We start from the raw sequence: 14,266 nt of genomic DNA, 5'->3' as shown, positions 1-14,266 counted from the left end.
TGTTTTCAGAACTCTTTAGCGACGTATTAGTATAACAGTAGCGGATCTACGAGGAGGGAACATTCCCCTCGAATTAAAGAAAAAAATTGTTGAAACATAAAAATACAGGGTGTCCAGAAACTCTACCGACAAACGAAGACAGGAGATTTTTTAGATAATTTTAAGATAATTTAACCCAATTCACCTAGTCCGAAAATGCTTCCCAAGGGAGCTAGAGCTCTTTGAAGATGGCGTCATGTAATTAGTTTTTATTAAATAACTCCAGAACGCTTCCATTTAGAAAAACGAAAATTGGGGTGCGTATTTATTTTCCAGAAATGAATCGATTCCATCCATTGTGAATTTCTAGTACCGGTCATAGGCGTCCGTTTTGGGTAGAGCAACGGGTATTTTATCACATAACTCTTTTGTCTTTAACTTTTAAGCATTTTTGACACTGGATTATTAAATTGTGAGGTATTCTAGTACTAAAAGGTACTCTTGCTTTAGGTTGGAAGGACACACCGTTTTCTAGAAAAATCGATTTGAAAGTTTTTCGTTTTTGGAATTTGAAAAAAATTGAAAAAAAAAATTAAAAAAAAAAACGATGTATTTTACTAACTTAAAGCAAGAGTAACTTTTAGTACTCGAATACCTCATAATTTAATAATCTAGTGTTAAAAATGCTTAAAAATTAGGGACAAAAAAGTTACGCTATAAAATAACTGTTGACCTACCCAAAACGGATGCCTATGACCGGTACTAGAAATTCGCAATTAACGAAATCAATTCATCTCTGGAATATAAATAAACGTGCCAGTTTTCCTCTTTCTAAATAGGTTTTTTTTGATGTTTGATTTTTGAAATTGATTTTTCTAGAAAACGGTGTGTACTACCGGCTTAAAACAAGAGTACCTTTTAGTACTAGAATACCTCACAATTTAATAATCCAGCGTCAAAAATGCTTAAAAATTAAAGGCAAAAAAGTTATGCAATAAAATAATCGTTGCCCTGCCCAAAACGGACGCCTATGATCGGTACTAAAAATTCGCAATTGGATGGAATAGATTTACCTCTGGAATATAAATAGGCGTACCAATTTTTGTTTTTCTAAATAGAAGCGTTCTGGAGGTATTTAAGAAAAACTCATTACAAGACGCCATCTTCAAAGAGCTCTAGCTCCCTTAGGAAGCATTTTCGTACTAAGTGAATAGGGTTAAATTGTCTTAGAATTATCTGAAAAATCTTCTGTCTTCGTTTGTCGGTAGAGTTTCTGGACACCCTGTATATTAGCTGACATGAAACTTCACGGCAGACAAGCAAATTTAATCCAATAAACACGATAGTTAGGAAAATTAAGGGAACTTAATGCATATAAGTTATTAGTATGTATGATAAAATTGATCCAAATAATGGCATAACCCAGACATCCAAAGTGAAAGTTATCCTCCAACACAAAATTGCTCTATATGGTCCACATAATGTTCAGAAAAAAGTCACACCATTTTGAGCGTCGGGTTTGGGGGGGGGGGAGAGGGGGGAGTAATCGGTAAATTAGTAGTTTTTTAGGTTTTTCGTCAATATTTCTAAAACTTCGTAGTTTTTTAGGTTTTTCGTCAATATTTTTAAAACTATGCGGTTTAGCATGAACAACCTTCTATACAAAAATATTCTACATTAAATTTGAAATAAAAAAGGCCCTATGCATAATCCTTCTAAAATGAACGGTTTTAAAGTTACGGAGGTAGTATAGTATAATTGGTCCAAAAAAGGCCTAACCCAGACATTCAAAGTAAAAGTTTTCCTTCAACACCAAATTGTTCTATATGGTCCACATATTATTTAGTAAAAAGTTACACCTTTTGAGCGTCCGGTTTGGAGGGGGGGGGAGATGGGGGAGAAGTCGGTAAATTAGTAGTTTTTTTAGGGTTTTCGTCAATATTTCTAAAACTATGCTTAAGCGTAAACAATGTTCTATACAAAAATGTTCTACATAAAATTTAAAACAAAAAAGGTTCTATACGACATAATTGTTATAAAATCAACGGTTTCAGAGTTACGGAGGGTGAAAAGTGGAGGTTTTCGATACATTTTATCTTATTTGGGCAATTAATGATGATTTTGGGTGGGGAGGTTGACGTATCTTCAAGGGCTTATCACTATTACAAAACCCAATCCTGTTAAAGAAAATTTCTATAAATTGCCCAAAGAATATAAAAAGTATTGAAAACCTCCACTTTTCACCCTTCATTAGTCTGGAACCGTTGATTTTATAAAAATTATGTATAGGATCTTTTTTGTTTTAAATTCCATGTAGAACATTTTTGTATAGAACATTGTTTAGGCTAAAGTATAGTTTTAGAAATATTGACGAAAAACTTAAAAAAACTACTAAATTACCGACTTTTACCCCATCTCCCCCCCAAACCGGACGCTCAAAATGGTGTAACTTTTTACTGAACAATATATGGACCATATAGAACAATAATTTGGTGTTGAAGGAAAACTTTTACTTTGGATGTCTGGGTTAGGCCTTTTTTTGGACCTATTATACTATAGATACTACCTCCGTAACTTTGGAACCGTTCACTTTAGAGTGATTATGCATAGGACCTTTTTTATTTAAAATTTAATGTAGAACATTTTTGTATAGAAGGTTGTTCATGCTAAACCGCACAGTTTTAGAAATATTGACGAAAAACCTAAAAAACTACGAATTTGCCGATTTCTCCCCCCTCGACCATATAGAACAATTTGGTGTTGGAGGATAACTTTCACTTTGGATGTCTGGGTTTGGGTCTAGTTATACCATACTATATTATTTATGTCTTTTATGTAGTTTTGGATTTATCTTTTTTATGTCTTTTGGTTTGATCCGCCACTGTAGTATATTATAATATTTATGGATTATCATCGAAGGCCGACATGATCAACCAAAAAAGAAGATGTATTTGGTGATTTTTCTAGTGACTTTATTGGGTGTGAATCTGTCTTTTTAGTTTACTCCTCCTGGTTTAAAACCAGGAGGCATAGAACCAATAGGCTGTAGAGTGTAGAGTATTCTATAGATGGAAACATAGAAGACCAAAGCAACAAATATAATAGTAAATGCTTAAACAAATAATAAGATGACAAAATAACCACGTAGGTCTACCTGAAGTATCCATGAAGTTTAAATCGCAAGAAGATAAACACTTTAACCAAAGTCAGGCATCATTAAGATAAATATATTTAGACGCCCCCCTCCAGAACATATATTTTAAGCAAAGAAAAAACCGGCCTAAACAAAACTAACAAAACGGCGCAAGCAAACGGATTCCGCTAATTTTTTTTTATTATTTTAGGGTTTTCTTTAGTATTTACACAGTCATGCAAAGGTTTATTCAAACTTTTTTTTGTACTTATACCGGGTGGAACAAAAGAAATATTTTTATGTAGACATCGAAATTGTATTGTAGTCTTATGTTTTGTGAACATTTTGTTTTCTGAATGTTCCTGATATCTTTAGAAACAAAAAAATAGACGGTTTTGTAATTTAACATGCGTTTTAACCGAAACCAAAGTTAGAGACACCTTGTAGGGAGGAAAAGGCTCAAAGGCGAGTATACAGTATACCTCGATGTTATGTTGTAGTCTCATATTTTGTGAATTTTATTTATTTAATTTTTCTGATATCTTTAATAATAAAGAAACTAGACGGTATTACTCTTTAATATTTGTTTTAACTGACGACATGCGTCACACATGTTAAACATAGAAACACATATTAAAGAGTAATTCCGTCTAGTTTATTTGCTATTAAAGATATCAGAAAAATTAAAAAAATAAAATATTCAGAAAATATGAGACTACAACATAATATCGAAGTATTTCTCACCTTTCTGCCTTTTTATCCCTACAAGGTGTCTCAAACTTTTGTTTCGGTTAAAACACATATTAAATTACAAATCCGTGTATTTTTTCTGTTTCTACAGATATCAGGGACATTCAAACAACAACATATTCACAAAATATAAGGCTACAATACTATTCTGATGTATACTAACATTTCTTCCTCGTTCTTCCTACAGGATGTCTCAAACTTAACATAAGAGAAACATTTCTTTTCTTCCACCCGGTATAAGTACAAAAAATAAGTTTGAGTAAACCTTTGCACAACTATGTAAATACTAAAGAAAAATCTAAAATAATAAAAAAATAGCGGAATCCGTCTGTTCACGAAAAAATTAACTATGAAAATCAGCATAATTTTCTATATCCCTGACTATTGACGGGCAGTTTATTTTGAATTATGAAGTCCAGTTTATTTGTTACGTTTAATAAAGTTTCCTATTAATGTTGCAAATTTCGTTATAATGTACTTTTGACGTGACGGGAAAAATTGAAAAATTTTAGCTAAACATTGGCGTTACATTTGGTTTTAAAGAAGGCAAAACTTTTGATAAATTGATACTTTTCCATAAGAATATAGTCAATATGGAAAAAATCATGGATCCCTGAAATCTCCAGCGAAATACCCCTCTAATAATGTGCCACATATGGTATATTCCCTATTTAAAATACAGGTTTGTGGTACTGGACATCATTCAGAAAACTGTACTTTATTAGAGGACAAGAAAACAACAACAATAACAAGAAAAAATAACAAATACACATAGATACATGGAGAGACAAATGCAAAACTAATAGATAGAAAAAGAAATAATTGGATCTGCAACAAAACAAAAGTGTGGAACATCTCAAAACAAGTAGCAAATTCGCAGGACACACCCTAAAGCAAAAACACGAGGGATGTAATAAGATACTTATACGGTGGAGACCGTGGAACCACAAACTAAAGAGAGGGAGGCTTGGGCAATAGAGTAAGAGTAGGCTAAAGGAGGTAATGAAGAAAGAAGATGACGTTTTTGGTATTATTTTACGAAAAATCAACCTCGATTTCATTTGCCTTTCAAAAGTCCCTATTTTTAAAGCTTCTTAAAATAGTTTCATTGAAACATTTGTTCAAAATATAATATTATTTATGCCGTTCCAGGCGTTTTTATCAAGATCTAAGAATTCGCTAAACATAGAACAACATATCAAATAAATATAGACATACTTATTTTTCCATTAACTGTTCTCTTCTTCTAATATAAAACATTTTTTGGTATTATTTCTCCTATTTTTTTTATTTATTTTGGTGCTTCAAAAATAATATAGCTACTTTTTTTGTTGAATTTAAAAGTAATTTAAGTTTTTTGTCTGGTTTGCCAGGTGTATTAATTTTTCATTAATCACACTTTTTTGCTAAATCATAATGATTAGCTGAATAAATTCTGATTGAACAATTCTAAAAACACAATTTTTTGTTATTATTCCGCTTACTTGTTGTTTATTTTGGCACTTGATATTATGTATTTTTTATCGAATTTATAGATAATGCCACAAGTTCTTTGTTTGGTTTGCATTGCTATTGATTTTTTATTTGATGATAATATCTGACTCAATCACACTTTTTTGATATATCATAATATTTAGGATAAATAGAATATATTCAATAGATTGTGAGTGAAATTAGTGTGACCTATACCTCTAACCCCTTCGGAAAAAGTTATAGGGGAAAAGAAAAATCACTGTAGTGTGTCTTTTTTCTTGTTTTTCTTTAATTGATTAAAGTTTTATTAATATTAGGTTTTTTCTTGGGATATGTAGATATTTACTTTCTACCTTTGATTTAGTGAGAAATCTGAGAAAACTAAAACAATGTTGTTCTGAAGCTATTTCCTTGTGGCATTTTTATAAATAACTGTTTAAATGAGAAATAAGCCACAATTAAATTGAAAAAAAAAATATTAACGTTTCGACGCCCAACTCGGTTGTCGTTGTCAAAATACAAAATACTACTAAATTAAACAAAAATGTTGTTGCTCAGTAAAAAATTTTTCTAATAATTTATTTAAACCCACTCATTTATATCGGCAATTCAGACATATATTATACGTTTTAAAGTATAAGACTTTAAAATGATATTGCTAATATTTATGAGTTGCAATAACTAAAACAATAGGTAGTATTCAGTAAAGAACCAGTCAGATGTAAAACGGAGACTTGGGCAAAGAAGTGAGAAATCAAGTATAAAAAGCAAATAGACTGGCAGGATGCCTTATCACTTGACTATATGGCGAAACAGATATATTAACAAGATGAAGTCAAGAATTAATAAAACCAGTATAAGACCAATAATCGCATATGCATCAGAAACAAGACCCCATACAGCCACAACACAAAGACTACTGGAAACGCTGAGGAAAGGAAATACGCTGAGAGATCGAAAGAGGAGTAAAGACATTAGAAGAAAATGTAACATACAGTGTATAAACGAATGGACACTAAATAAAAAAAAAGAATGGAATAATCACATAAGAAGAATGCGGGAGACACATGTGGTCAAAAAACAAGAGGTAAATCACCAATCGGTAGAAGAAATATCGGCCAACCGCGCAAAGAATGGAATGACAACGTTCCATACTATTCCATAGAGGTAATTCCCATTAAGGTATTAATCCACCAATGAACACGCAGAATTGCTTATAAAGGGGAAGAAGAAGAAGAAAAAGAAGAAGAAGAAGAACTAGAAGGAGAAGATTTGGTGAGCGCTATTTTCTTTCCCACTCTCATTGACGTAGCAGGTAGCGGTGACTAACATGTTTAGGTCATTAATGTTTAGATTTTCAAAAAGTTTTCACTTTTTGGTAATATTTCCTCTATTTTGTCTTTTATTTTGGTTTTTCTAGTGTCAGTTTGTCCATCTCTAACCCATCATGTATCATCCTTAATTAGTCGATAATTCAAAATTTTAAAACGATACAATCAGAAAACTTATTATTAATATTAATATGAAAAATGAGGAATGACGCAAAATGATAACTAAAATTGGAGTTATATTTTTAACCCGCCAGTGGTCGCTATATGAGATTTTCTCTCACGGTTTCACAAAATTGCGCACAACTTTTTTTCTGGGAAATTATACGCGCTGTAGTTCCTTCTAGTCTCCTAACTATTCTCCCTCGACAATCTATTAGACTCATCCGCTCAGATAGTGACTCAGTTTACTTAGTATCACCACATTATTGAGTCAGTGCGCTTCATGTGAGAGATTCTCTCATCAAGCGACCACCGGCGTCACCAACTGTGTATAAAAATTAATTTTATTTTTCCCCTTAAAACCTAAAATAATATTCTTTTACAATAAAACCTGCCAATAACGGTCACTAAAAATGACAGAACTATTGGCCGATATAAAAAAGGTGGCCGCTAATACCAGGTTTTGTAGTCCACAAATTTTGGTTTGGGGAACTTTGAAATTGGCCAGCTAGTACAGGTGGCCGGTTTTGACAGGTGGTCGTTAACACAGGTTTTACTAATGTAATAAAAGGCGCCGCACGCCGTGGACGTGGTCGATGATATGAAAATCCTATATTCTGTTTCACGGGTTAGTTGTAGATGGTCACTTACCATATATTTCTCAATGTTAAATATTGGCGGCATCAATAGTCACATTTTATATAAAGATAATAATAATAAAATAGAAAAACGTCGTGTCTTTTTAAAGCAAATGGCTTTATCGTTGATGAAACCTCATCTTTTTTGTAAAATTTTGTAAAGAATGGCAAAAGTTGGATATGTGAGAGAAAATCTCACGCGCGACCACTCGCGTAACAACCTACCTAGCGACCAATGCCGGGTTAAGAACAGTGAAATGAATTACATATTATAATATGACTTAATATATTGATAAATGAAAACATAAGACAAGAACTGGATGTCTATTCGATCAAAGAAATACTTATAAACCAAAAGGAAGAAGAACTGTAGAACGCTTATGAAAAGATAAAGAAAGTTCGATCTTGAAATATGGATGAAAGTAGATGAAATTAAAAAATATAAAACAAGCACGAACCTTCCAATACCTAGAAGTAGAAAAAAAAGATGAACAATAAATGCAAATGAAATAACAAAAAAAATTAATGTTTCAGGTCAATATATTTTCTTCTTCAAGTGCCCTGTCTGTTGCGAACGTTGGCTATTAACATGGCAATTCTGATTTTGCTTACGGCAATCCTGAATAGTTCGACTGATGTGAGCCCGAACCACTTCCGCAGGTTTTGGAGCCACGAGTGTCTTCTCCTGCCTGGCCCTCGCTTACTGTCTATTTCCTCCTGGACAATCGTGTACGTATCGTATCTCAATATGTGGCCTAGATATTCAAGTTTTTTTTTGTTTAATTGTGCTCACGATTTCTTCCTCTTTGTCAATATATAGGACCGTATTAACCTTTGGTTGCGAGTAGTAGGTTCTAATAGAAAGACACAAGAGTAAAATACAGGCAGTAGAAATGAAGAAGAAGTAGTAGCGAATAGATACACTTATACGATCCCGGTGTAAGTCAGATCTATTTCAGGGACGCGAACCTGCTCACGCAAGCCATGGCTATCCCCCAATTCCAAATAGGGGAGGTCATGTCCCGATCCAAGTTTCCTGCCAAATATCCAAAAAGCCTTTCCGATTATCCAACCCACAGGAGTAAACCTAATGCGTCAGAAAAATCATTGGGGAAGGCAACGGGAAACCACTCCAATTATTTCTCCCGAGTAAAGTTAACATGGTGCAATCCAAACATAATCAGAGTATTACTGATCGTGGATCTGGGAAACCAAGATCCGGTAGGGAAGGGCGCGCACCAGACTGTAGGGCCTTCCCGGTCGTCACCACACGAAACCCCTACAATTTAAAAAGTACGACAACTTTAAAAATGTCTAGCAGTACAACCAGATTAGGCACATGGAATGTTAAAAGCCTCTATGCAGCAGGCAAGCTCAGTAATTTAGTTCAAGAGGTTAAACGCTTAAAAATTGATATAATGGGCATAAGTGAGCTCCGGTGGCCTGGAGCGGGAACATGTGAACAAGATGAAGGCACACTATACTATTCTGGAAGTGTAGAAGATGACGTACATCATAGGAGTGGATTTGGCATATTTATAACATCTAAATTCAAGAAATATGTGAAAAATTTTGTACCTGTGAACGACAGACTAGCGATACTCCAATTAAATAGTAAACCATTTAATGTCAATGTTATCCAGATATATACCCCTACTTCAGAAAAGAAATATGACAATGATTTTGAGTCATTCTATAGTCAATTAAAACAGACACTTAACAATATAAAAAGTAACGAAATTACATATATTATTGGAGATTTTAACGCGAAAATTGGTCAAGGACGAAGATCTGACCTGGTAGGTGAATATGCACTAGGGGAGAGTAATGAAAGAGGCGATAGATTATACCAGTTCTGTCAAGAACATTACATGATAATCGCAAATATATGGTTCAAATTACACAAAAGAAGATTATACACATGGAAGGGACCAGGAGATAACTCACTTCATATAATTAGAAATCAGATAGATTATATTCTAGTAAACAAGAGATTTAAGAATGGTGTCAAGAGATCAACGACATATCCTGGTGCAGATATCGGTTCAGACCATAACCCTCTAACAGCTGACATCCAAGTGAAGCTAAAAAAGTCCAAGAAAGCCCCAAAAAATCAAAATTACATATCTCAGCATCCAACAAAACGCTAATAGAAAATGACCTGAATAATCAGCTAAAGAATTCAACAAATGAAAACAATACAGAAATATGGAACACGTTTAAAGATCTTACCTGGAAAGTAATGGAAAAATATACAACAACGATGCAGAGGCATAAAAAACAACAATGGATGACTGATAAAATCCTGGAATTGATGGAGCAGAGAAGAAAACTGAAAGATAACAAGACAGAATACAAAGAAAAACAGAAACTAATTAAGCAAAAAATAAAGGTGGCTAAAGAAAAATGGATGGAGGATAAATGCAAGGAATTAGAAAAGTTGAATGAAAAACATGATACGTTTAATATGTTTAAAAAAGTTAGAGAAGTAGCTGGTCTTTATCATAAGAAAACTCCACATACTATAACCGATTCGTCGGGAAAAATGCTAATAGACGAACACGAAATTCGAACTACCTGGTATAATTATACAAATGAACTGTATAATGATGATAGACCCGAAGACTTTAGATGAAGGTGAAGGACCAGAAATACTAAAATCAGACTATACTATATGCTATAAAATTGGCAAAAAACAAGAAAGCCGATGGTCCCGACAACATACCTATGTAAAGAAATGTCAAAGCTCATAAATGAGGAAAACATTGGAATACTAGTCAAACTTTTCAATGATGTTTATTCGACTGGTGATATCCCTGAAGATTCGTTAAAGTCCGAATTCATAACCCTACCAAAAAAACAACGTCCGAAAAACTGTAGCGATTATAGAATGATAAGCCTTATGAGCCACACTTTGAAAATCTTTCTACGTATCATCCACAGTAGAATCAGAGATAAATGTGAAGAAGACCAGGATGAAACACAATTTGGCTTCAGAAATGGACTGGGAACTCGGGACGCACTCTTTGCACTAAATGTATTATTGCAGAAATGCCGAGATCAAAGGAAAGACGTCTTTGCTATATTTATTGACTATGAGAAGGCATTTGATTGAGTGCAACATCACAAATTAATTAAAATATTAAAGGAAAAAGGAGTTGATAGTCAAGATGTACGAATCATAGAAAAATTATACTGGCGTCAAACAGCGACAGCTTGCATAAATGGAAAATCAACAGAAATATGCAAAATACAAAGAGGTGTCAGACAGGGTTGTATACTGTCCCCACTGTTATTCAATTTATATTCAGATATAATATTTAAGGAAGCGCTGCATAATTTGGAATGGGGTGTTAAAGTTAATGGAATTCTGATAAATACAATCAGATATGCAGACGATACAGTTATTTTAAGTGATGATATGAATGGATTACAACACCTTTTAAATGCCATTGACGCAGTGGGAAGAGAGTTTGGCCTAAACATAAACTGTTCAAAAGCAAAATACATGGTATTTAGCCGTTTGGCCGATCAAGATTCACGGTTATATGTTGATGGTCATATAATTCAAAGAGTACCCAGTTTTAAATATCTTTGTTACCATATTACTGAACAACTAGATGCAGATAAAGAGATAAAATGTTGAATCGAGATAGCCCGCACATTTTTAAAAATGAGGTCATTCTTCTGTAATGATAACTTGCAACTTCAACTTCGAAAGCGCATGATTAAAGGTTACTTTTGGTCAGTCCTCTTGTATGGTGTCGAAGCATGGACATTAAAAATATCCACCATTAATCGTTTGGAGGCCTTTGAAATGTGGCTGCACAGACGTACACTGAAAATACCATGAACGGCTATGGTGACAACTGTGGCAATCCTTAAGAGAGCAAATGCTGCAGGCGAGCTGCTTGATAACATCAAATATAGAAAGATGGCCTATTTTGGACACGTAGTAAGGGCAGACCGGTATAATATTCTTCAACTTATTATGATGGGTAAACTCGAAGGACACAGAGGAATTGGTAGAAAGCAGGCCTCATGGTTGAAGAATATCAGGGAGTGGACAGGAATAAAGAAAGCAGAACAACTATTTAGAATAGCTCGAGACAGAAACAGTTTCGCCATGTTAATCGCCAACGTCAAGGGGAGTTGATAGGGCACGTTAAGAAGAAGAAGAAATGAAGAGTTACTAAAAGAGATAGACTACGGAACACCCAAATAAGAGATGTCGAAATAGAGTCAAATTAGAGTATATAGAAAGAAGGCTACTCAGTTTGTGGGGTTACCTTCAGAGAATAAAGAATACAAAACCTGCGAAAGAAATCTGACAGGAAAAAGCACAAAGAAGAAAAAAGAAAGGTAGGTCGCGATGAACATGGGATATAACCCTAGGAAACATATTCAAAAAAGGGGAAAACATGGACAAAAGCAAGGACGCTGGTCAGAAATAGGAAGGAATGGTCAAAATTGTACATAATATAGATATAGAAGGATATTAGTTAAGTTTACAAATAAAATAAAATTAAGTTTGTTATTAATATTAAATTGTTTTTGTATTATGCTGTATTGTTGCTCTACACCACTAAGGGTTTTAAAACTAATGTTACTTTCAAAAATACCTGGAAAATTGTTTCAACTCACCTCCCAGTACACAACACAATGCTTGAAGCATTTTCAAAAAACTGAATATGTTCAACCGGCTCATATCTTTGGTATAGAAATTTAAAATTTAAATGAAAACAAACACAATATACATAAAGCTATTAAGTACCGACACAGTCACTTCATAAATATAAATTATAATAAATCGGCGATAACAAGTTTTTTGTCCGCGCACAGATTTCACGCTGTGCTTTGTATAAAATCTGATCATATTTTATAGAAAATCATCACCGTTAAAATGAGATAAAAAGTGTATTACGGCAAGGAAGGCACGCCATTGGCGGTTTAGCCCGATGTAGCGGGGAGCCCCGTTCCCCATGGGGCGTTCTAGGAAGGGAATTGGTTCTTAGAGCCAAGGTGGTTCTTTTTTTCCCAATCACCTGCAAGGCAAGATTTATGTGTTCTGGTTCTAGTAGCATGTGATACAATTTATTCTTTCGGAAACTTTGTTCTTTTACAATTTTCGTAACTGTGCCATTGTGCCAAGCAGGGTAATTCCCCTACAAGTTATTGGAATTTTTGTAGGTACTTTTTCCTCTTTCTGTGTTCTTCTTCTTCTTCTACGCCACAACAGCCCAAATTGAGCCTTGGCCTCCTTTATTTTTTGCCTCCACCCTTGCTTGTCTGTGGCTGCTCTTCTCCATACACGGACTTAAAAGAGGCTTGTGCGTCGCTGTTTACTGTGTCTTCCCAGCGCTTTCTTGGCTTTCCAACCGGTCTCTTTCCCTGCATTCTAGCATTCAGTGCTCTTTTTGGTAGCCTATCCTCTCCCATTCATATCACATATCCGGCCCATTGCAATCTTTGTATTCTAATGAAGTCTGACAGGGGGTGCTTCCTTATAAAGTTGATAAAGTTCGTTGTTGTATCAACTTCTGAAGATTCCGTTTTCCCTCGCAGGTCCTAGTATTCTCCTCAGTACTATCCTTTCGAATGTGTCGAGTTTGTTTTTGGATGTTTCTTTCAGGACCCATACTTCACTGCCATAGCATGATGCATGATATTGGTCGAATTAAAGTTTTATAGATTCTCATCTTTGTATTTCGGTGGACACTTTTAGACCGAAATATATGGGAGAGGGCAAAATAAGCTCTGTTTGCCTGCGTTATTCTCTTCCGTATTTCTCCATCTTCTGATCCGTCGGCATATATTTCTACTCCCAGGTATGTAAACTTTCCAACCGTTTCAATGTCATCTTCATGTATAATGTTTTGTAGGACCATATTTCTTCTCGTCTGAGTCATTATTTTTGTTTTCTCTGTGTTAATTTCTAGACCTAACATTTTTGTTTGTGTTTTTAACTCTGCGTATGTTTCCTGTGCTCCTGTTGATGTTCTACTTATAATATTAATGTCATCCGTATAAGCGGCCAGTTGAACCGTTCGGTTGGTCAGTAGGTTTCCTCGTCCAGTTTGCATTTACCTAACCGCATAGGTACTCCAGTGCTAGATTCAACAATGTTGGGGCCAGCCCATCTCCCTGCTCCTGCTTTAGTCCCTGCGAAATTTTGAAAAAGTCTGTCCGGTGGTTTTGTATTCGTACACATGCCTGAGTTTCATCCATTGTGGCTTTAATGAGTCTTATTAGTTTGTGTGATATTGCTAATTCAGCTAATATATAGTATAGTTTGTTCCTTTTGACTGAGTCGTATGCCTGTTTGAAGTCCACAAACACGTTGTGAACATCAATATAGCGTTTCCATGATTTCATCAAGATCTTTCCATGTTATATGGAGTAATTATAGAGTAGCCCGATGTAGTGGAAGCCCCCTTCCCCATGGGGCGTTCTAAGAAGGGAATTGGTTCTTGGAGCCAAGGTGGTTCTTTTTTCCCGTCACCTGTAAGGCAAGATTTATGTGTTCTGGTTCTATTGACAAGTGACACTATTTATTCTTTGGCCAAATTCGTTCTTTTACAATTTTTTTTCAACAAAGAAATGGATATATGAACGGTACTTCACTTTTTAGTCGTTGTAGATGACCCCACCAACGTAACTGCCCTTTTTCAACATACTTTGCCATCGACTCTATTTTAACTCCATTCATCTATTCTAACACCATTTCCAACCAAATCTGTTCTAGTCACTTCCTATCTATCTCTATATTTCCTTCCCTCCATAAGGAGTATTGAGCGCTCTTG

General features: G+C 34.6%; 1 protein-coding gene across 1 annotated transcript in view; it reads right to left on the bottom strand.

The window, feature by feature from the left end:
- The window catches only part of LOC114327272 (peptidoglycan-recognition protein LB), a 30,575-nt gene extending 18,226 nt beyond the window's left edge, over positions 1-12,349 (bottom strand). The window contains exon 1 of the mRNA XM_028275826.2: positions 12,108-12,349. Within this exon, the coding sequence (XP_028131627.1) occupies positions 12,108-12,171 (64 nt within the window). The 5' untranslated portion in view covers positions 12,172-12,349. The remainder of the gene's footprint in view (positions 1-12,107) is intronic.
- Positions 12,350-14,266: the final 1,917 nt, after the last annotated feature.

The sequence above is a fragment of the Diabrotica virgifera genome, chromosome 4, assembly GCF_917563875.1.
Source record: "Diabrotica virgifera virgifera chromosome 4, PGI_DIABVI_V3a".
Lineage (NCBI taxonomy): Eukaryota > Metazoa > Arthropoda > Insecta > Coleoptera > Chrysomelidae > Diabrotica > Diabrotica virgifera.
The sequence above is the reverse complement of the archived record's forward strand: the minus strand, read 5'-3'. Positions and strand labels throughout refer to the sequence as shown.